Consider the following 20,824-nt stretch of genomic DNA (forward strand, 5'->3'; position numbering starts at 1 on the left):
TGGAAAACTGTTGCTAAAGAGCACTTTAAAAAATTACAAGAAAGTCTGGCTTCATGGAAACAATATATATATATATAAAATGAGGGGTGGCTCAAGAGTTTTGCACAGTACTGTATATTCAAGAGGTGACGATATTAATTTTTGGGGGCTTTGGCATTTTTAAAATTAATTATGAAGTGAGAAATAGAACAATCCTAACTATAAAAAACGAATGTAAAAAAATCTAGTTTTATCCAATTTTCAAATCTATTTATAAATATATTACAATTAGCATATAAAAATGTGTCATTTGCATCTTAAAAACTTCAGATGCGTGTGGAAAAAAATCGGTTAACTTTTCATGGATATGATCGTGTAATGTTATTTGTTTTGCTACTGTAGTGTTTCGCTTTAAATTACCGTAATATCTTTGCAATATTTATGTTTATTTCGGAGAAGCTTCACTTGCGCTTTAAAAAAAATAAAAGTCACTTATTTATTTTGCTGTAGAGGTCCCATACGGCTCAGTAGCCGTTGACGGCTCTTTAGACGACGGAGCAAATCCAACATTAACCATTTTCTTTTTCCCCCCTTTTCATTTATTTTTTTGGGAGTTAAAAAACAAAAGGAGCACAAGTAAGCCGAATATCTTCTTTATCCGTACTCTGCCGCTGGTATCAAAGTTAGAGCAAAGCCAGAGTGTGTTGGTTTAGAGTTTGCGGGAGGATAACGTTGCTTTAGCTAGCTGGGTCACTTGCTGGGAAGAAGCTATACGTGATAGCATAAGCTAACCTCACTCTGCGATACAACCTCGAGACAAGTCGGGACAAGACCAGGTCAGTGGCTGGAAAAATGTGCATGCTTCCATGAGAACACCGAGCAGTTACATTGCACCGAGGATAAATTATTGACATTACCTCTGGGCAAGAACTTGGTGACTCTGTGAGGGTGTTTTTGTAGAGGCGCTGGATCGTATTTTCTTTTTGGGAAAACACAGCTAACTTTAGGTGGTTGCCTAGCTCGTTAGCCTTAGCCTGGCTAAGTGGTTGGCAAGTATTCGGTAGCCGTTGATTGAACTCAGTGTTTTTTTGTTTTTGCGTAAACACACGTTTATTTACTCTTTAGTAAATCTGGCTTAGGAAGTTACTGTGCTAATAAAATGTGTTTGCTTTCGGATATTTACTTCGTGGCTAGTGCTAGCGGATAAACGTTAGCGGAGCGTTAGCTTTAGCTCAAATAGTGTCTGTTTAAGAGGCGCTGCTGTTGCTCAGAATTGTTTATTTGTCGTTGGGTGTTTTTTGTTTTTTTTTTTTCTCTTCTCCCCAGCACAGTTAAGTTTTCTAGGGGGATGTATTTTAAGTATTCTCTACCTACATTTACCAGCTTGCTAATTCTACCCAACCGGTCTGTGTTAATATGCACAGGGCCCGTCTGCACCGCCATTTTGTTTTGTTCTTCTAATAAAAATCCGTTTTTTATGCGTTACTTCGGGCGTCCCACTGACTGTAGGTAAGCAACACAGTTTGGTAAGGACGTGCAGTCGCGATGTCAGTGTGTGATTCAAAGCGTGGAGGTGAAGAGCGGTGAGCTAAGTGATAGTTGCGAGGTGTTGAAAATGCATTATGAAACATCAACGCAGTCCCCCTCCCAACGAGATCAGCGAGGCCCTGTGTTAGCAGCGAGTTGGTTAGCTCCACGGGGGTGGAGGGGACGACCCCATCACATATCACTGCTACAGATGTTTGTGCTGGTCATATACATAAATTTACAAAGCTCTAATTGCTGCAGCTGCCAGCTAATTTTTTGCCCGTCGTGGTGGGTGTTGATGCTTTTAGCTAAGCGGGGCCTCTTTGTGGTGTACGTTGCTGCACGTACGGCTCCAGTTAATCCCCATACAACATGTAGCTGACCAGCCATCCCACGACCTAATTTTCTAATCTCATCTGGTTATTGAGGCTCGCTGCAGGGCTGTTGCTGCTTGGTAGTCACGGTGTACAGCCTTTTTTAAATTCACCAAATGTTATTTGTTTTCTGCAGTGATGTGTGTAAACGTAAACATCATACATTTTGAACTTGTGAGGACTGTCTGCGCAGTGGAGGGCTGCTGGCTGCATGTTTGAGTATTTAAACATATGTTTTGATTGTGTTAATTGTGTTTGTGGTGTGCAGCCATCTATAGAGAAGTCTTCCACGTTTCAGTTATTTACTGCTTGAGTCAGTGTAGAACAGAACTCGGTATTTCTATAATCGCTGTTTTATAATCATGGAACCTTTGGATTGGCTTTCTCATGTCAGTTTTCCTTATTCATCCAAGCCAAGTAAGTGAAGTGACTGATGTGACACAGTCTTCACAATCTTAGAGACTGGTGTGTTCTAAGTAATTGTGTCTAATGAGAGTAGGGGATAGTGATGGTGGCAGTTTAACCTGATGGATGCAGCCAAATTGCTGTGAATTGGACAGATGTCAGTGCCTTGTGTTTTATTGATGTGCAGTAAAATGAGTTCAAGCTAAAGGCCTGGCAGTTGCCATGGAGCCGAACCCTCTGTCTCAAGGCAAGGCATGAAGAATATCATTTGTGTTGCCATAGAAACCGTGGTTCTGCTTTCTCCCTTTTTTTTTTTTTTTTTTAAATAATGTTCCCTTTGATAAGAACTGTACATCTGCTCACTAAGATTGGGCGATATAGCATCAAAACTATCCTGATATTTCGAGAAAATTTGCAATAATGATATTCCTGGAAACATAGAAAATGTTTTTTATCGATGCGGGCAGCAGCATTTATAAGTGTAAGCAAATGTTTGTCTCGTTGCGTGCCATGGAGAACGTGAACACATTGCTATAGCAATGATGGTGCAACATGACATTTTTATATCACATAAAAATTCATACCAGTGTTATCCCAGACAATATGATATGGCACAGGCCTACTGCTCATATTAAGCTGTATCCATATGGACATACAGGGATGTGTTCATCTAACTTTATATGATACGGTACCAATACCTGGGCTTCAAGTATCTGATGATACCGAGTACCAACCTACTAACGTTCAGTTAATAAGCTGTAGACTTATTTCTGATGGGGAAAAAAGACTACAGCATATTATTCATTAGAATTCTTTTTTTTTTATTTAAAAGTACCCAGTTTATCTAATGTACTCGCATAGTTCATAGCTGGATTATACTTAGTTCTGAAAACAGACAGCTGCAGACACCATGGAAAGTAGTCAATTTTCAAATCTGTGGAAAGTCTGACTGAAGGATGCTTAGGTGGTGCATTGTAGTATCTCTGTAGAAATGTAGATGAGCCCTTGTCACAAAAATTGGTGTGGGTAAGAAAACATCGATGTTAACCCTTAGATGCGCAAGTGTCTGGACCCTACAGTCTTCCACAAGTGGGTCAAAAATGACTCATCTTAAAATCGATGTGTTTTTATGCCATTTTTGGCATTTTGGTGAAGAATAATCATCTATATTAAATTTTTGTCCACACAAGAATGATTTCATGTTTCATTTTTCACTTTAAATTTTTGAAAACATTTTGAAAAGAAAAAAATACACAACAGCAACAATAGAAAAATGTCAACATCCATAGGGGGTCTTCTTTATGTGTGTGTGGACACAAAATGGATATTGACTGGATGGGATTACCTTGGCTTCCAGTAATGCTGTGAAGAATCTTGCAGTTATTTTTGACCAGGACGTGTTCTTCACATTTAGCAAATATGTAGGCCTGCTTTTTTTTGCATTTGCACAATAATTCTAACATCCTTTCTCAGAGTGATGCTGAAAAGCTAATTCATGCATTTATTACTTCTAGACTGGACTATTGGAATTCATTACTATCAGGCTGTTCTAAAATCTCCCTGAAAAGCCTTCAGCTGATCCAAAATGCTGCAGCTAGAGTACTGACAGGGACTAGAAAGAGAGAGCATCGCTGTTTCATGGTTTTCAATCAGTATTAGTGTAAAATATTTATTGCGGTATTTTCGCTGTTTCGCGGGTTTTCGCGGTACTGGTTCTTCATATGTGTAGTACGTGTTGTACAGTAATGTATATATTTGGTGTATAAGTGTGTAGGGAGGGTGTATAAAAACTTAATAGTGTATAACTACTAAAATAATGTATAAGTATTAAAATAAATATAGCGTCCCTACTTCACGGATTTTCACTTATCGCGGGTGGTCCTGGAACGTAACACCCGTGATAAGTGAGGGATTACTGTATTCTGCTGCTCATCTGACACTTTGAATCCAAACCATCTCCAAATAACTGAGCGTTGTTTTTCTTTTTACTAACCAGCTCTTCTTTGGTAACTTTGTGTCTGTTTACTTCTCCATGCTGTCACTTCCTGCATGATTTACGGGTGAAGCGGTGAGAGAGAGAGGCAGGGCAGTGTGAAGTTGTGCAGAGACAAATTGGGAGAAGAGAAAGATGAACTGGTGGATCTACAAGTATGATTGTAACACAATATAGACTATATCGATATAAACTATATTGTCTCATCTTATATCGCGTATGAAAATATATCGATATTTCTTAAAAACTCAATATATCGCCCAGCCCTACCTTGAGGCGACTGGTGTTGTGAATTGGTGCTATATAAATAAAATTGAATTCAGTTGAATTGTGAGTGTGAATGGTTGTCTGTCTCTCTGTGTCAGCCCTGTGACAGACTGGCAACCTGTTCAGGGTGTACCCCGCCTCTCACCCGATGACAGCTGGGATAGGCGCACCTCATACTGCTTTTTTGATATTTTATTTTGTTTTTAACTCTTATTTCTCTATGTGGTGAACTGAATTGTTGCTCCTTATACTGTTCAACCCAACTTTTCAACCAGTCACCATCCTACATATGCATAGCATCATCACTGCTAGATATTGTTTTTTTGTTTTGTTTTGTTTTGTTTTTGGTGGGAGTAGCGGGACTGTATCCAGGCATGTTTTTTTTATGTTGCGTACCTAAGATCTTTCACTTTGTAGCTAAATACCTACCCAAACAGACATGAAAACGCTGCTATGAATTCCACTTTAGTCTTTACTGCATACTGCTTTTTGCACGCTAGTTTCTCCCTTCTCTCCTCAGTACTTCTCCTCGTCACACCCACATGTTGGAGTAGAGCTGACTAGAGACCTGTAATTTAGATAATATTAATCAAGTTGTCAAGAACACGTTAGAAGAGCTTCCAAACAAGTGATGCACCAAATATAACGCGTTAAGAAGCTGGCAGGGAAGGCATTTCTGTCATCTTGAGTTTTCCCAGTCATGTCAACTCATGTGGCCACAGTTTGTGGTTATATTATAAACTGTTGCAAACATACAAAGAAAAGTTGTTGGTGTCGCAGCTCTGGGTGTGCGATATATATCGTCTATGATAATATCGTAATTGCCGTTTTGACGATGTGCGAGCTGACATTATTGAGTATGCTAATAAGGAAAAAAAAACAACAATCAAACGCCTCGGCTCCACACGTTCACTACTTTATGCCTTAGTATAGGCTGCTGCGTGTGTGCATTGAGAGTGCCCATACTTTGCACTAGCATAGCTGCCTAAACAACACACCTAAAGCTGGAAATGAGTGAACACACTGCGCCCGGGGAAGAAATTCAGACATCGCCAGCCTCGCAGTCTACCGCCTTAATTCCTAGGCGAGGAGGTGGTTTGCAGACTTTGTAAGAAAGCGGATAGCTTGACAACTAACCTGTTCCATCGTTGAGTATGAGGAATATGAAAAGTTTCAGGAACCCGCTGTCCAAGACAAACCTAAATCAGCTAAGGTGTCTGGCAAACACACACTCAGCAAACTCAGTAAACGGTTAAGTTGTTGAATTTCATAAGCCCATAGTCTACAGACAGGCCAGCCAAAACCACACCAGTCTTTATTAAACCGGCAAGTGTTGAACAAAAACATAGTTAGTCTTCAAAATATGCAAAAAGAAGTGCTTTTAAATGAGGTTTATTGGTTGTAAATATAGCAGGCTTGCTATATTGACTTGCAATTCTTTGTTTAAATTAGGGATGCACAGACTGAGAAATTGTGGGCCCAAGCTGATGTTTACAATAATAGTTAAGCCAGTTACGGAGGCAAAGTTTTTCTGTTCTAATTTTTTTATATATGTTTTTATTTCCCACCTGAGAAACCAATGTCTGTATTTCTTTAGACAGTGCAAAAGTCATGTGACAAAGCAGATAAATTTGGTCACACGTGTAGGTAAATAACCTGTGTTTTTATTTGTTGATATCAGTCAGTAAGTCCAGCATCAGCCGATACTTGTATTTGCCAAATATCGTGTTGCATCCCTAGTTTAAATTGCATATATACATATATAAATTTGTATAGTTTCAGTAACTTGCTATGTAATTTTTACTGGGTGAGCAGGGGATCAGAATGACATCTTTTTGGTAATTTAAATTGATAAAATGTTAAAATTGAGGAATATTACTCCAGACACAGAAAAGATCCAAGGGAAAAAGTGTATAAATTGCCAGTTCTGACCCATAGGCAAGTTTAAAAAGAAAAAGAAAAAACAGACTTTGAGTGTGTTTCCCCCCTACACAGCTATTGTGCTGTGTTGTGCGTCATTGTGTTTCAGTGTCTTGTTTGCCATGAGTATCAATTGTTTTAAATGGGGTTATTACTATACAGATTATTCTGAAAGTGACTTATTGTACCAAATTTTATATATATATATATATATATATATCTCCTTTGTTCCACAGTCTCAGGGCTCACCATACTCAATGAGCGGACAGCGCAATGTCAGAGCGCTCTGGGCAAACTGCAAAGGGGAAGGAAGGCAAAACCAAGTATGCGTCTCTCAACCTGTTTGATACATACAGAGGAAAGAGCCTTGAAACACAAAAACCTGTTGGTAAGTGTCTTTGACACACACAAACACACACGCTTTCACAGCATGCGTCCAGAGGGATGTATAACAAATCAGGTTCAACAGAGCCAGGCTTTCTTTGTGTTAGCTAGTCTGACAAAACCTGCAAGTCAGATTGTGAGTATCGTGACATGAGTTATGAGCTTTTTGTGTTAACCCAGACTTTCTGCCCCAGGCTCTGTGTGCGCTCACATAAAGGGGCATTTAATGGATCATTTCCGTCTTCTTCCACACAAAACTGACTGAGCATGGCCTATTTGAATCAGTGATGTACGTGATAAAGATCTATAAAGAATAAATAAAAAGGACAGAAGGTAACTATTGCTGTAAATAAGTCAAGCGAGTAATGCTCCAGATAATTGTTAATCCTGTGAATTCATGAGTTAACCTATCAATTTTACTGCTTGGTGTGCTCTCGGTGCTGCTGTTTATTTTGTAACGTGACAGCTGCACGTCAGAGCACATCTGAATCTAAAGATTACTGGCTGCTGATTGCATTCAGGCCTGACACTCCACACCCTAATTCAGGACAGGTGAAAATCACATTAGTATATTGACAAGTCAGGGTAACATTAATTGATTTATTCTTAGCAATAATTTGTCTACACAGAGACTGACCAGTTTTCTAACCTGTGTCATATTAGCTGTTATCTCAGCAGTATAAAACAGACTTTGCAGCCAATTAGGACCAAGCATAAAAACATTTACACATTTTTTGCTTTACTGAATAAACACAAATGCCTTTGGCAATACAATGCACACAGTTTGGGCTGCTGTAACTTGTAAGCTGGGCTTTACTGGGTGGTGTTCAGGAGGTTGCAGGTATATTCCGGTCCTTGCAGCTTACTGTAAATAAGAGAGCCACCGTTGTGACACTGAAAATTGACTTGAAGCTCAGCATACTTTGCTAACCCACTGATCTTGCTTCCTCTCTGACCTTTCTCATTTTCTAAGCTGTGGTAATGGTTTTCAGTGGGCTCTATGTAAATTCTGCCACATGGTGTGGGTTTATATATTTGTTTTGTAATTAATCAGTTGAAGCCTAAATAAACAGATCTGCTTGGCCACAGTTGGATCTGGTCATTAGTGTTGTGATTACAATTTTTTTTGGCTGTGCTGCATTGCCACCAACTACTACAACTTTGAAATATTAGCCTACTGTCTCCCTAATGGCTCTGATTTGTAATACAGGGAGTGCATCTATCTATCAGCAGCCTCTGCTTTGATTATACTGTTTTATACTTTTTAGGGATGCTTTCCATAATTATTGAGTGGTGTTTGTGCCCATGTGTTAAAGAAAAAAACGGCGGTTAAAGCAGGTCCTGTAGGGTGAATGGCTCTTGAGGCTTCATGTATTAGCTGAGCTTCAGAGACACTGAGGCTGACCTGAGACAGAGGCTTACTTGTGGATGCAGGTTGACTTCTGTGCTGAGACACCAGTTTATGTTTTATTCAGAAGCTCCCCTCTAGATTCAAGCAGCTGTCCCAATTCCCCAACTACAGACTTACCCCCTCCTACATAGTGAAAGCCTGAAACTGGTGTGGCTTCTCTGAGTCTCAGGAAAACAAATGAGGGATTGATATTCAGAATGGCTTCACTTTCAGAATCGAAAGGCCTCTCTATAAACTGTAATTAAAGTGGGTTTACTGAAGGTTTTTAATAACGTCTAGAAGCTTTTTTTTTTTTTTTTTTTTTTTTTAAATCCACATTCATTGAAATCAGCAGACCAAAACTACCAAATTTTTATCCTTGTTGGGAGTTCAGAAACCTAATTTCACATCTAACAAAGTAACTGAACACCATACCCACCACCATGTTGTCAGGCTCTTTCTGGATTTCACTGGTATAGGGTTTCAGTGGTCCATTTGTACTAACAACTTCCTTTCTTTTCCCCATATCAGTTCCCCCCCGCCATGGCCTGCAGTCTCTTGGTAAAGTTGCCTCTGCGCGGCGTATGCCACCCCCTGCCAACCTGCCCAGTCTGAAGGCAGAGAACAAAGGCAACGATCCCAACGTCTCGCTCGTTCCCAAAGACGGCACAGGATGGGCAAGCAAACAGGAACCAGCAGACCCAAAGAGGTAAGAAATCTTTAATCCAACACATTGAAAGTTACTATTTGTTAATTTTAACATGACAAGTGGTTTAATTCTTATGATTGCTTGTTATATCTGGTCTGAAGCCTTGTATGTCGTCTTTCTATTTTTCTCTCTCTCAGTACCGATGCATTGTCAGCACCGCAGCCGGAGTCGCCGCAGCCTGTGGTTTCACAGACACCTGCACCGACCCGCCCGAGAACCCCGCAAGCTTCAGAGGTACACTTAATCTCCGTAACATTATAACAGAATTATATTGAGTAAATGGTGTGCTGGATGATATTTACCACCACTACTTGGCATGTATAGTATTCGTCTGTGTGTACCCTCCTCAGGTTCTGGCCCCACCTTCAACCCAGGCCGTAGGGGCAAGGTCCTGGGCACAAGCCAGTGTTACACATGGAACACAAGGGGATGGTGAGTATTACTTTTTCTGTATCTCCTTCCCCAGAAGTATTTATTTGCAACTGAGCCCCTGTCTTCATCATCTGGTTTTGTTTTGTTTTTTGGGGGGGGGTTTTGCAGGTGGAAAGGGATCAAACCTACCGTCGCCATTCTCTCGCGAGGAATTTCCCACCCTGCAGGCGGCTGGCGACCCGGACAAAGCTGGCAGAGAACAGGGCACTGCAGATCAGTGGTATGGGCCCGGACCAAGCCTCCGCCCCCAGAGTGAGTAATGCCAGCTTTGTCACTAATAATTCATCCACCAGTCATTTGAATATGGCATTTTAGAGAAAAATGTCAGCATTGTGTATTGATTACTTTGATTATCAATCTGAATTGCAGTGACTTTCCATCCTTGATGTTATTCCATTAAAGTCCATAAATCATACTGACCAGTCAATCCACTCCTGTGTTCACTGTCCTCAGACGTTACAAGTTGGCGGGATGGTGGGGGCCGAGCTCTGGCACCCACCCTGTCTGGGGAGGGGGCAGCAGAGGGTGGCACTGGTGGAACTCTGGTGATGGATGGGGCAGCTGGGGTCCCTCCTCCAAACTCACAGAACCACGGGCCACCTAGGAACCCTCCTGCAGGCAGCCCCGCCCTGCCCCTGCCCCAGCCTCCTGTGGGGCCTGGGTTCCCCCCATATCGAGGGATCATGCCTCCCTTTGTAAGTGTTATTTTGCATTTATTAGCAACTCCCCTGGAAAAAAAAAGGAGAAGCCTAAACTGGATCTCTTTTTATTCCCCAGATGTATCCTCCCTATCTGCCCTTCCCGGGCCCCTATGGGCCTCAGGGGCCCTACAGGTACCCGCCACCTGGTGAAGGGCCAGCTCCAAGGTATGTTCAGTGAGATGCCTTTTTGATAGCTACTTCATCCCCTTAATTTTACTGGGGGGGGGGGTCCTTCAGTATAATCAAATGGCATGTAGCTTCATTCCCAAGTAATCACAATTTTGCTGCCTTTTTGGGCGGTGCTTTTCCTTTGTCTTCATCATATCCCTTAAAAAAGAATCTCCCCCATTCTTTCAGGTTCTCTCGTCCTGAGAACAGGTCACAGGGCGGTCCACGGGATGTAGGTGGAGAGGTGGTAAAGCGACCATCAATCTTAAAACAGGATGACCTGAAGGAGCTAGATGAGCTGGACCATGACGGAGATGAGGGCTGGGCAGGTACAATAAAATTTACATTCATAAACATGAAACTGTCATAAAACTTGCTCCGATTTTGAAACTGATTCCAACTATAGGCTTAAAAATTGTTTCTGTTATGTGAAGTGAAATTAGGAGCCACTTTATACTGAAGGAGAACTCTAAACCAGTACAGAAATTGTCAAAATTTTAACAATTGACTTTAAAATACCTGGTTAGAAATAATTAGTTACATTTAATGTTACAGAAATATAACAGAACTAGAAAAGGGTTCATAACCTTCCGTGTTTTTGCATGAGACTTGTTTTAGTGCGTGTTGTACACATCAAGCAACATTTTTGGTTAATTTAGTTCAGCTATAGAGAGCGAGTTCTGCAGAGGCTGCTGCTTTCTAGTATTGCAGATGTTTGTGCATATCACACATCGTGCTGATCCTTCCAGCATGGTTTAAGTTGGAGGGAGGGAGAAGGAGAGTGAAGGATTGGTGATGGATGATGAATAATGTTTGGCACAAGTGTGGTTCTAATGTCTTCTGCCTTGTTTTCTGTTGTTTTGCTGAAACAGGAGCTCATGAGGAAATCGATTACTCCGCCAAGCTGAAGTTCAGCGATGATGAAGGAGATGAAGAGGGAGAAGAGGAGAGAAACGAGATCAAGAATGATTTACGGTGAGTAACAAAATACAAAATCGATTTAATGTGTGATAAGCCCAAATACACACCATACTGGGGTTTTTTTGTTGTTTTTTGGGGGGGGGGGGGGGGGGGGGTGCTTGTAATGTGGTTATTGTATGGATGTGATTCACTTTAATTTTTCTCCTTGTCCTCAGTGAGCAGCAGAGGTCCCAGGATGCCCCCACTGCAACCTCTCACTCTCGAGCCTCGGACAGCGGCGGAGAGACCCGCCGGACCCCTCCCTCTAATGTTGACAATGGCCCCCAGCCCCCCTCCAGCAAGCCAGGATGGGCCGAGGAGGGAGGTAGTGGTTGGGGGGGCCAAGGAGCACCATCAACCTACCAGGTACTGTGCTGAACAGCAGCAACAATAACACATATTTCACTGCAGAAACTTGTGGGCTCTTTTAGGAACGATCCCTGTAAGATCTCTTAAAGGGGTGTCTTCAGGGCAAAAATAGTATCTACTCTGCAGGTGGCAGTGCTCAGCAGCCCTGAACTGCTTAACTGTGCTCAACAGTGATTTGTTAAAGACAGCAGCCTATCAGAAGCAAGAGGAACAACAATAGAACTGTCCTCGCAAATATCAACAATAACAATGAAAAATGTAACTGAAGTAAATCTTGAATTGCTTTTTTTTTTTTTTTTTCTTTTTTTTTTTTTTTTTTGGCGAAGTTCTTTGGGGGGGGGGGCACATTTGTAGACAGGAAGATTTGTGTCTGTCAGGTGAATCTCACTGTAATAGAAATAGACTAAAATGGCTGATTGGGGGTTGTTTCTCTAAATATTTTCCCTGAGTTCCTGCAATGGAAAGGGCCCTCAGGTTTTTTTTTTTTACCTTACAGTGATGCCTTACTAAAACTGTGAAATGTCCAAATTGAAAACGCTTTACAATTAGTTCATGCTGTTGAGGCAAGAATTTCTTGTGGGCAGGGATGTGTTAGTGTGTGTATTTTGTGTCAGTGTAGATTATTGTGGTGGACCATAGCTAACTGTGTCTGCCTGTATACAGGGGCGCAGGCCTGGATTGGGTGGTCCCCGGGAGCAGCACTCCCCCCCACCTGGGCCGCTCCTTGGACCAGGGCCCTACTCCTTTTACCGACAGGTAGACATGAGGACAGGGTCTCATAGACAAATCATTTCCGTCATTGCCTCATCCACCACTGACAGGTCTTAAAGCCGAGTCATTTTTAGTTTTAAGTTCGCTTTTTTTCTCCCCCCTTCTTTTTGGTTATATTACCGTGGATGTTATCATTCATACTTACATTTTCTACTAATTTAAAAGATTACAGTGATTTTACCAAGATGCTTAAAATCTTCATGATAAAACATAAAATATTTTCTAACTATTCAGGATCGGCCCCACAACCAGGGTGCCTCTCTTGGCCCAGGGAAACCTGCCCCTGCCCAGCATCAACCAGCAGCAGGACCCCCTAACCCTCTGACACAGCCAGGTCTGCTGGTCCATGCAGCTCAGGGGGATGATGAGGATGAGACGTGGCGTCAGCGCAGGAAGCAGTCATCCTCTGAGATTTCTGCTGCTGTGGAGCGAGCCCGTCGCCGGCGTGAAGAGGAAGAACGTAGGATGGAGGAGGAGAGACGTGCAGCCTGTGCAGAAAAGCTGAAGAGGCTGGATGAGAAGCAGCAACAGCAGCAGAGCAGCAACATAGGGGGTGGTGGTGGAGGCAGCAGCAAAACCCCCAGCCTTGATGGAAATTCTACAGCTGCTACAGCAGGCAGTCCAAGCCCCTCAATTTCAGCTTCCTCCCCTAATATCAGCCAGCCTCCTTCCCCCTGTGTGGACACTGAGGAGCCTCCAGTGCTAGTTGTCCAGTCAGGGCCTGGTCCTGGTGTTAGTGACCGTCAGCAAGCCAGCAGCAACAGCAGCTACGACTCCGGTGCAGGTGAGTTTCCCACATGCATAACGTTTAAAGACAAACATAATCAAGAAGCATTAAAATAAATACTATATCTTCTTGATTAATATGGCATCTTAAATGCACATCATTATTATTATTATTAAAACTACAGATTTAAACCTGCAGTTTTGTTCCTGATTTAGATGCCCCACAGTGTCCCCAGTTGGCTGCGTCACAGCCGCAGCAGCCCACTCTGGATGTACCTTTACCAGGAGAGAGTAAAGAAGAGGCTGTTGGCACGCCTCACATTCGTACAGCAAGTGGAAGTGAAAGAGGAGTCGACCAGGTAAAGGTCGAGAATATTGGAGGGGGAGCAGGTCGTCAAGCTGGTGGTCCTCCTGGCCAGGGCTACTCAAAGTATCAGAAGTCTCTTCCACCTCGATTTCAGAGGCAGCAGCAGGTTTGTTTTTTGGTCCCAAGTAAAAAAAGAAATGCTGTGTTAAATGATTGTTGTTGCATTCTGAATAAGCTTGGCCACTGCGTTTTTCTAAGGGAAGTGCTTTTAAATATCCTGAATGTTATATTTTTCTTTAGGAACAACTCCTAAAGCAACAGCAGCAGTGGCAACAGCAACAGCAGCAACATAGCCAGGCATCACAAAGCCAGCTGTCCCCCCAGACCCAGGCTCCACAAGGTCCTTCACCAGGTTCAACTCCCCAGCCTGGACCTGGACCCAAACAGGGTGGACCCTTGTATCAGCCTGGCAGTATGGTTCGACCTCCACCCTTACCAATGAATTTTGACCCTCGCTGGATGATGATGCCCTACATGGATCCTCGCATGATGCAGGGGCGCCCTCCACCCATGGACTACTATTCAGCTGGCATGCATCCTTCTGGTGAGTGGATTTGACAGTAGCCCAGATAATATCATTAAATCAAGCAGTACTGCATTATTACAGGCCATAGTTAAAATGTTGGTGCGTGTTGGATGAGTGCATCTTCTCACAAGATGCAGTGATTACTATGGAGCCACAGTACTGACTTAATTTTTTTTCCCATAAAATATCGCAGGCCTTATTGGGCGTGAGCGGTCTGACTCCGGGGGATCTGGTTCAGACCCCTTTGACAGGCAGCAACAACATCCAGGGCATCCTCATCGTGGGACTCCACCTATGGATCCTAAGCTGGCCTGGGGGCCTGAGGTGTTCCCTGGAGGAGGGGAGAACCGTGGGCTAACTTCACCTCTGAGACAGAAACAGACATCAGAGGATGATGATGCAGCCAAAGGGCCCAGGTATGGATACTCGAGTCCATTTGGGTGAGATTTATCTTCAGTGTATTGAAGATGAAATGTTTCTCTTTTCTTTACTGTTTTACTAAAAATGTCTGTGTAAATCATTTGTAAACTTTTTTTTAAGGAGTGTTTTTTTTTTTTTTTTTTAACATCTATATATTAAGTTGATATTTTGTATTCTGCCAATCTTCTTTATCTAGGAGTGACACCCCACCACACCGCATGCGAGAGGGAGCGTTGGGACCCATTCAGCAGCCCAGTACCACATCTGGGACATCCAATCAAACCCCACCTCCTGTTGGCAACCAGGGAGGCAGCCATCACCCTCATCACTACATCAGTGGACAGGGCAACTACAGTAATTTCCCCGATCAGGGTGTAAGGATACCTCCTCACCAGCAGCAGAGGCCGGGTGAAAGGGGAAACCAGCCACATGGGTTCCCTCACCAGGATGAAGGGCCTGCCCGTGGAGCTCAGCAGGGCCAGATATGGGGAGCTCCACATCCTCACTATGATCGTAATGGTCGTGTGGATCTCCCCCCTGTTGAGAGCAACTCTCACCTTCACCACACTCACAGCCACCACCCTCATCAGCCTCACTTCCCTCTCCATCCCCATAAGCTAGAGAACAGGGTTAGTGAGGCCCCAGCTAAGAAGACTGACTCTTCTCCCCCTCTTCACCAACCTTCCCTTTCATCCTCCTGCTCCTCCTCCTCTTCTTCCTCTTCTCCCAGGGAGGATGGGAATGTCAAAGTGGCACTGCACCATCACGCATCACAGAGAGAGAGCGAAGCTGGTATTGGGGGGCACAGTCACGCTGAAAGAGGCAACAGTGGTAATGCTGGAGGTGGTAGCCATGTGAAACAAGAGAAGACAGGCCCGGCATATACTCCCCATTCCTCCAACACCTCTAGCCCACCTCTGTCTCAACTTGGCAGCCACAGTCAACCTCCACAGCAGCAGCATATTCATCCTAAATCAAGCCAAAGAGGAGGGCGGGAGCACAAGACAGAGACCCAGTGGGGTCCACGGCCTGGCAGCAATACTAGTGGGGGTTCCTCTCATGGAAGAAGGGGTAATAATGCAGGAGGTGGAAACAACTCCCGTGGAGGAGAGGACTCCTCCAACACTCAGTTGGACCACAAACCCTCCAACCAATCAGGAGGCAGCAATGCCAACAAGAGGGCTGGGCCAATTAAGAAGCCAGTGCTGAAAGAAATGAAGAGAGAGGCAGTGGAAGCTGATGGAGGAGAAAAAACAGGCCCAGGATTTGGAAAAGATAAAGAACAAGATGTTGGACAGCCTGTCTCTCTGAAGCAGGAGGCCTCCTCCAACTCCCAGAACACATCAGGTCCATCTAAAGACGAGCCAGCCCAGACGGCCAAACCCAGAAATGGTGGAAAAGAGCGATCCTTGGGTGGTGGAGGGTCAGGTAGAGGCCCCAAAGATGTAGACAATACTTCATCTGGATTTTCAGGGTCCTCCTCCAGGAGGGACAGAGACCGTTCCTTTGAAAAGGGAGGCAGCACCTCCCACCACCATGGCATCCCCCCCAAGGCAGCAGAGTCAGCCGAGGAAGAGGTGGAGAATTCTATGGGCGTGGCCGCGGTTTCCGGGGCACCTATACAGCCAGTGCTGGACCCACAGGTGGAAGTCGGGGCAGAATGGGTGGCAGGAGTGGTAGAGACTACCGCTCAGTTGGTGGTGGCCACCATCAGGAATCCAAGGGCGAAGGAGCCAGTGGAAGGCATGGTCAGGATCGGTCACAGCATAACCCAGCCAGGGCCAGAAATCGTAGTGAAACCCGCAGTGAGGGCTCGGAGTATGAAGAAATCCCCAAGAGGAGGAGAGAGAGAGGCTCTGAGACGGGCAGTGAGAGTGGAGCAAGTGATCTCGGTCACTCAGACAAAGAAGACAACCAGAAACCTAATACCAAGAATGGCTCTGATAATGCCAACACCACTAGCAGTGGAAACATTTCATCTGCTCCACCCAGAGGCTCCCAGGCCCGTGTCTTCACCCCCAGGGGTGTGCCCTCTAGGAGGGGCAGGGGTGGTGGAGGTGGAGGTGGAGGAGGAAACATCTACAGGAGTACTGGCAATATGGGAGGACCAGCTGGGGGACACCGGGTTGGAGCTAATTCAGGCTCTCACAGTGGGTCTTCCAAGTCTTCAGCTTCAGCCCGGAAACAGCAAGGTCCGCCACAGACCTCTGGGCCCAAAGACTTAGGTCGAGGAGGGAATGCTGGTGAAAAGAAGGACAAGGTAGCTGATGGAAGTCAAAGTCAGGGGACCAATCCCCCTCAGCCATCTTTGCCTGCTACAACAACCTCTGCTACTCTAGTTTCCAGTGAAAATGGAGGAGTTGTAACCCAGCAAACTTCAGTAAACCCTGTGTCAAACTCTGGTGGGCCTAATGCGCTCCCTCTTCCTGCTAACCGTGGGTTTGAGCGACCGCCTAGGCGTCGTCGTCACGGGCGATCTCAGCACCAGCAGGACAAGCCACCCCGCTTCCGGAAACTGAAGGAGCGAGAGAACGCTGCTCGTATCAACGGAGGAGTGGGGGTCATTGGGGGAGGGAGACCCTCATCTCCCGCCATGAATTCAGTTCAAGATGGTAATGGAGCCCCGGTCTCTGCTCCCATAACAGGAAATGTCCCGAATGCTACCCACAACACCACACTAACAACCAACAATAATAGCAGTGGCGGGCATCTCAGTAACGCAAACAGTCACCACCATCACCACTACAACCAGGGCAGTGCGGGTCCTACCCATCCCCAGCACCCCCACGGAGCAAAGTCTCCTGATTTCACCAACCAGAACTCAGACCAGGCCAATGAAGAGTGGGAGACTGCATCTGAGAGCAGCGACTTCACAGAGTTCAGAGACAGGGAGGGAGGAGGAGGAGGGAAGTCATATGCTTCTCATCATCATCACCACTTGGGAAGGGGAGGAGGGGGCAGCGGAGGTGGCGGTACCATTGAGCGTGAGATAATGGGTAAAGAACCCTCTGCTAATAAAAGAAGCTTCTCAAGCCAGCGTCCTGGGATGGAGCGGCAGAACCGAAGGGTCAATGCCGGAGGAGCTGGAGGTGGCGGAGGGGGAGGAAGAGGCCCACGCGGCCCACCAGGCGGTGGCCCTGGTGGACCTGGCAACGGAGGCGGCAACCGCGGGGAGAAACGTGGCAACTGGTCCTCACCGAAAAATAGGAAGTGATGGAATATACAACATTTCAGTTTAACCCCACTCACAATAAATCCCACCCTGTTACACCTTAATCCCTTATGATCGTAATTTCACAGCTTATCTGTTGGCATTAGTGCTTTGTACAGTAAATGGAGATGGTATTCACTTTAGCTACCCCTCCCTCCCCAGTCACCTCTTTCACCTTTGGGTCATCCTCATATTTACCGTCCGTTATTGTAAATTTCTCCGTTTGTTTTGTCTAGCTCTCTGTTCATTTGTGTACCTCCCTCTTTTTTTCCCTTTCTTTTTTTTTTTTTTTTTTTATAAACTCTTCCTCACCACATTTGATTTGACAAGCATGTGGTTGTGCAATTGGTGGGGGAGGGTGGGGTGGGAGCGTACCTCTCATTTTGACAGGAGACATTCACACTGAGCTCCACACACACTCGCACATACAAGCACAAATATGACATCTTTTAAACCCACACAGAGCATGTGAGGTCACGTGGGTGCAGAATGAAAACATGGGATTAAATTGGCATAAATATTTGGATTGGCCTAACTTTTATATGTATGTGTATGTATATTTCCACCACACTCTGGCCTCGTGTGGTATTCTGTATTGCAGTTTTGCATTACTTCCTTTGCAAGGGAAAGAGTGCAGCCTCTTCTTTTAATAAGAACAATGTACCATAAGATGTTTTTTTCTGTTGTGTCTTTTGTTTGGACTCATGTCAGCTCTGAGTCTCAGCCTCTGAGAAATTTTAGGGGTGTGTGTGCGTGCACGCGTGTATGTTCTTTTTTTTTTTTTTTTTCCTCTTGTCTACAAAGCAGGTCATCAAATTAAATTTTTACAAAAATTTCCAAATTCCTCCTCTCACTGACTTTTTTTTTTGTTCTGATTACTGTTGAGACCTGTTGGAGTGCTACTGCTCACCTACACCTGCATTGATTGGTCTTTAATATCAATGTTTTTGCTGCTTGTTCAGATAGACGGAATTTTTTTATGACCTGCTCTGACATTTCATTAGGTATTGTCTTCTTTTTTTTTTTTTTTTTTTTTTAAAGAGGAGTTTTTTGGCCTCATCGTAGCATCTTCACCTGCAGAACTTCTGCACATTGCAAAAATCAAGTGTCCCCTTCATGGACAGTAGTTTTATGCTCCCTCTCTCTTGAGTTTTGTTTGCCCTTTGAAGACTGTATTGATAGTGTGATGGCTTTATTTTAACAACTATTATTTCCTCTGAGTGACTTCCATTTTAATGGAAACATTTTTTTTCCCTCTTTACAGGGGAAATGAGTTCAATGAAAATGTAGGTCATGATAGAATAAAGAAAATGTTTGACTCTCCTAAAACTGTTTATGCTTCGATAGATGATTGAATATGTTCTAATAAGCACTCCTTGTAGTATAACAAACATCCATGGTTGCTGTTTCTTTTCCTCTTTGTATTAATGTTTTTGGGCAAGTTAGACGTGATAAAGCAGGATGGGTACTCTGTCTGGGCCCAGAGTACACTGCTAGGCCGAGTGTTGTACCATTACACCCCCTCTGCTGTTGTGTTCTAGCGGAGGCTCCTCACACCAAGAAGGACTCCTTGTCTGAGGTATGAAGTCTTTTTCACAGGCATGTTTACTCGGGAAAGCTGTTTTCAGTGCACGGCAGCAACCAGGAGCTCAAATTAAAATTCAGGACTTTAAGCTGAACAGGGGTGACCGAGCGTCTCCTCCTGCAGTTCGCCGCACGGTTTTCAAGATTTTACTTGCAACAGTTAATGCTGACCTGGAGTGAGGAAATGTTGGATTGATGTAGGATTACACACTCGCAAACATAAGTTTAAGAGAGACAAAGACTGGAGACAACAGCGAAGGTGAACAAAATTTTCTCATCTTCATCAAATCTGTCACTGCTGTAAGTTGGGGTTTGTCTGTTTACTGACAACAGTGTGAAGGTCGTCTCTGGTGAGTAGGGCATTTGATGATTTGTGTACGTGGGTGTGTGCGTGTGTGTATGTGTGTGTGTGTTTTCCGGTGTCTGTGTAATAACTCGGGAAGGGGTGGGGGACCAGAGGGTTATAACATGAATGGCAAGCACTTTCTGCCTTGTTTGCCTGCGAGTGATTTAACCAATTATTATTAAGACAATTCTGCTGTTTCTTAAATACATCCACATATATACATTCAGCTGTGTGTATATGTTCATCCAGATGAAGACCCCACAGTGGGAAACGTCACCAGTTTGTTTTCTTTTGTGTCATTTAAGCATACATTCACCAGCAGGCAAGTGAAGTTGGACATATTTTCCCACTATGACTTCTGAGTGTGAACACACCCGTGGGTGCAGCTTGCCTTGCCTGTTACTGGTTTATTCATTGGTAGCTGTACACTTTAACACTGGCTCAAAGAGTCCTTCATCCCTCCTTAACTCTTAATGTTGATGTGCACATTATTGTATGTACCCATGTTAAAAACAAAAGTAGTGTATTCCAGAAAATAAAATTACTCAAAAGATTGTATTATGTTTCCAGCATTACCGAGGTACCTGGAGTGGTTCAGATCGTTTTTAGCATTTATGGTTTTATTAATGGAACCGTAATATACACACATGTATGTATATTGGTATGTATCTAAGTTTTGTCTACCCCAACTTACATTCCCACAAACAAATGTTGCCATTTTTAGTTCATGGGAGCAATGTACAAGCAGAGAAGTGTCTTATTATAATAAAGTTATACAAAGAAGGCAAAGTTAAATAAACTACTTTTGATTTATTGGAAAATTTTAATTGTACGTCTCTTTCTTGATTCTTTAAGAAGTGGAGTAATTTGAAGATAAAAGAACTTTGTCTCTGCATGCTTATGATAGCAGAAGAAAAGGTTTCACTAATAGTGGTGGTAGTTCTTATCTGTGATATATGTACACTGTTACAGCAGTAAATGTTCATTGTTCAACTTGGCCAGAGTTTCTAATCATGAGGTCTGCATATTTACAAGTAATCCCTGAGTGAAAACCTCGGGCTCCACCACAGGAATCACTTAGACCAGACGTGCCGCAGAGCGTCACAGAAGCACGTCCTACACATCGCTGAAAGTAGCATCAGGTCCATTTTTAGATCATCCAGCTGCGATTCACAGGAGTCTCTGTTCTGCGGCTCCTGGAGTATTGGTCAGATTTTAGTGGAATGAGAGTATTTTGTCCTGGATGTGACTGTTTACAAGCCTGCTTGGCTTCTCAGTGGATTTTAATTCTCATT

General features: G+C 43.9%; 1 protein-coding gene across 1 annotated transcript; it reads left to right on the forward strand.

Moving 5' to 3' along the window:
* Positions 1-491: 491 nt before the first annotated feature.
* prrc2a (proline-rich coiled-coil 2A) lies at positions 492-20,350 on the forward strand. Its single transcript, XM_030740551.1, is given in 17 exon segments — positions 492-815; positions 6,702-6,853; positions 8,771-8,948; positions 9,086-9,182; positions 9,299-9,380; positions 9,489-9,632; positions 9,834-10,075; positions 10,158-10,246; positions 10,439-10,578; positions 11,122-11,224; positions 11,386-11,575; positions 12,584-13,133; positions 13,292-13,548; positions 13,683-13,986; positions 14,162-14,384; positions 14,585-15,929; positions 15,932-20,350. Coding segments are annotated over 16 exon segments (5,730 nt in total). The 5' UTR covers positions 492-815; positions 6,702-6,738; the 3' UTR covers positions 17,603-20,350.
* The last annotated feature ends 474 nt before the right edge of the window (positions 20,351-20,824 follow it).

This window comes from Archocentrus centrarchus, chromosome 11 (assembly GCF_007364275.1).
Source record: "Archocentrus centrarchus isolate MPI-CPG fArcCen1 chromosome 11, fArcCen1, whole genome shotgun sequence".
NCBI classification, from domain to species: domain Eukaryota; kingdom Metazoa; phylum Chordata; class Actinopteri; order Cichliformes; family Cichlidae; genus Archocentrus; species Archocentrus centrarchus.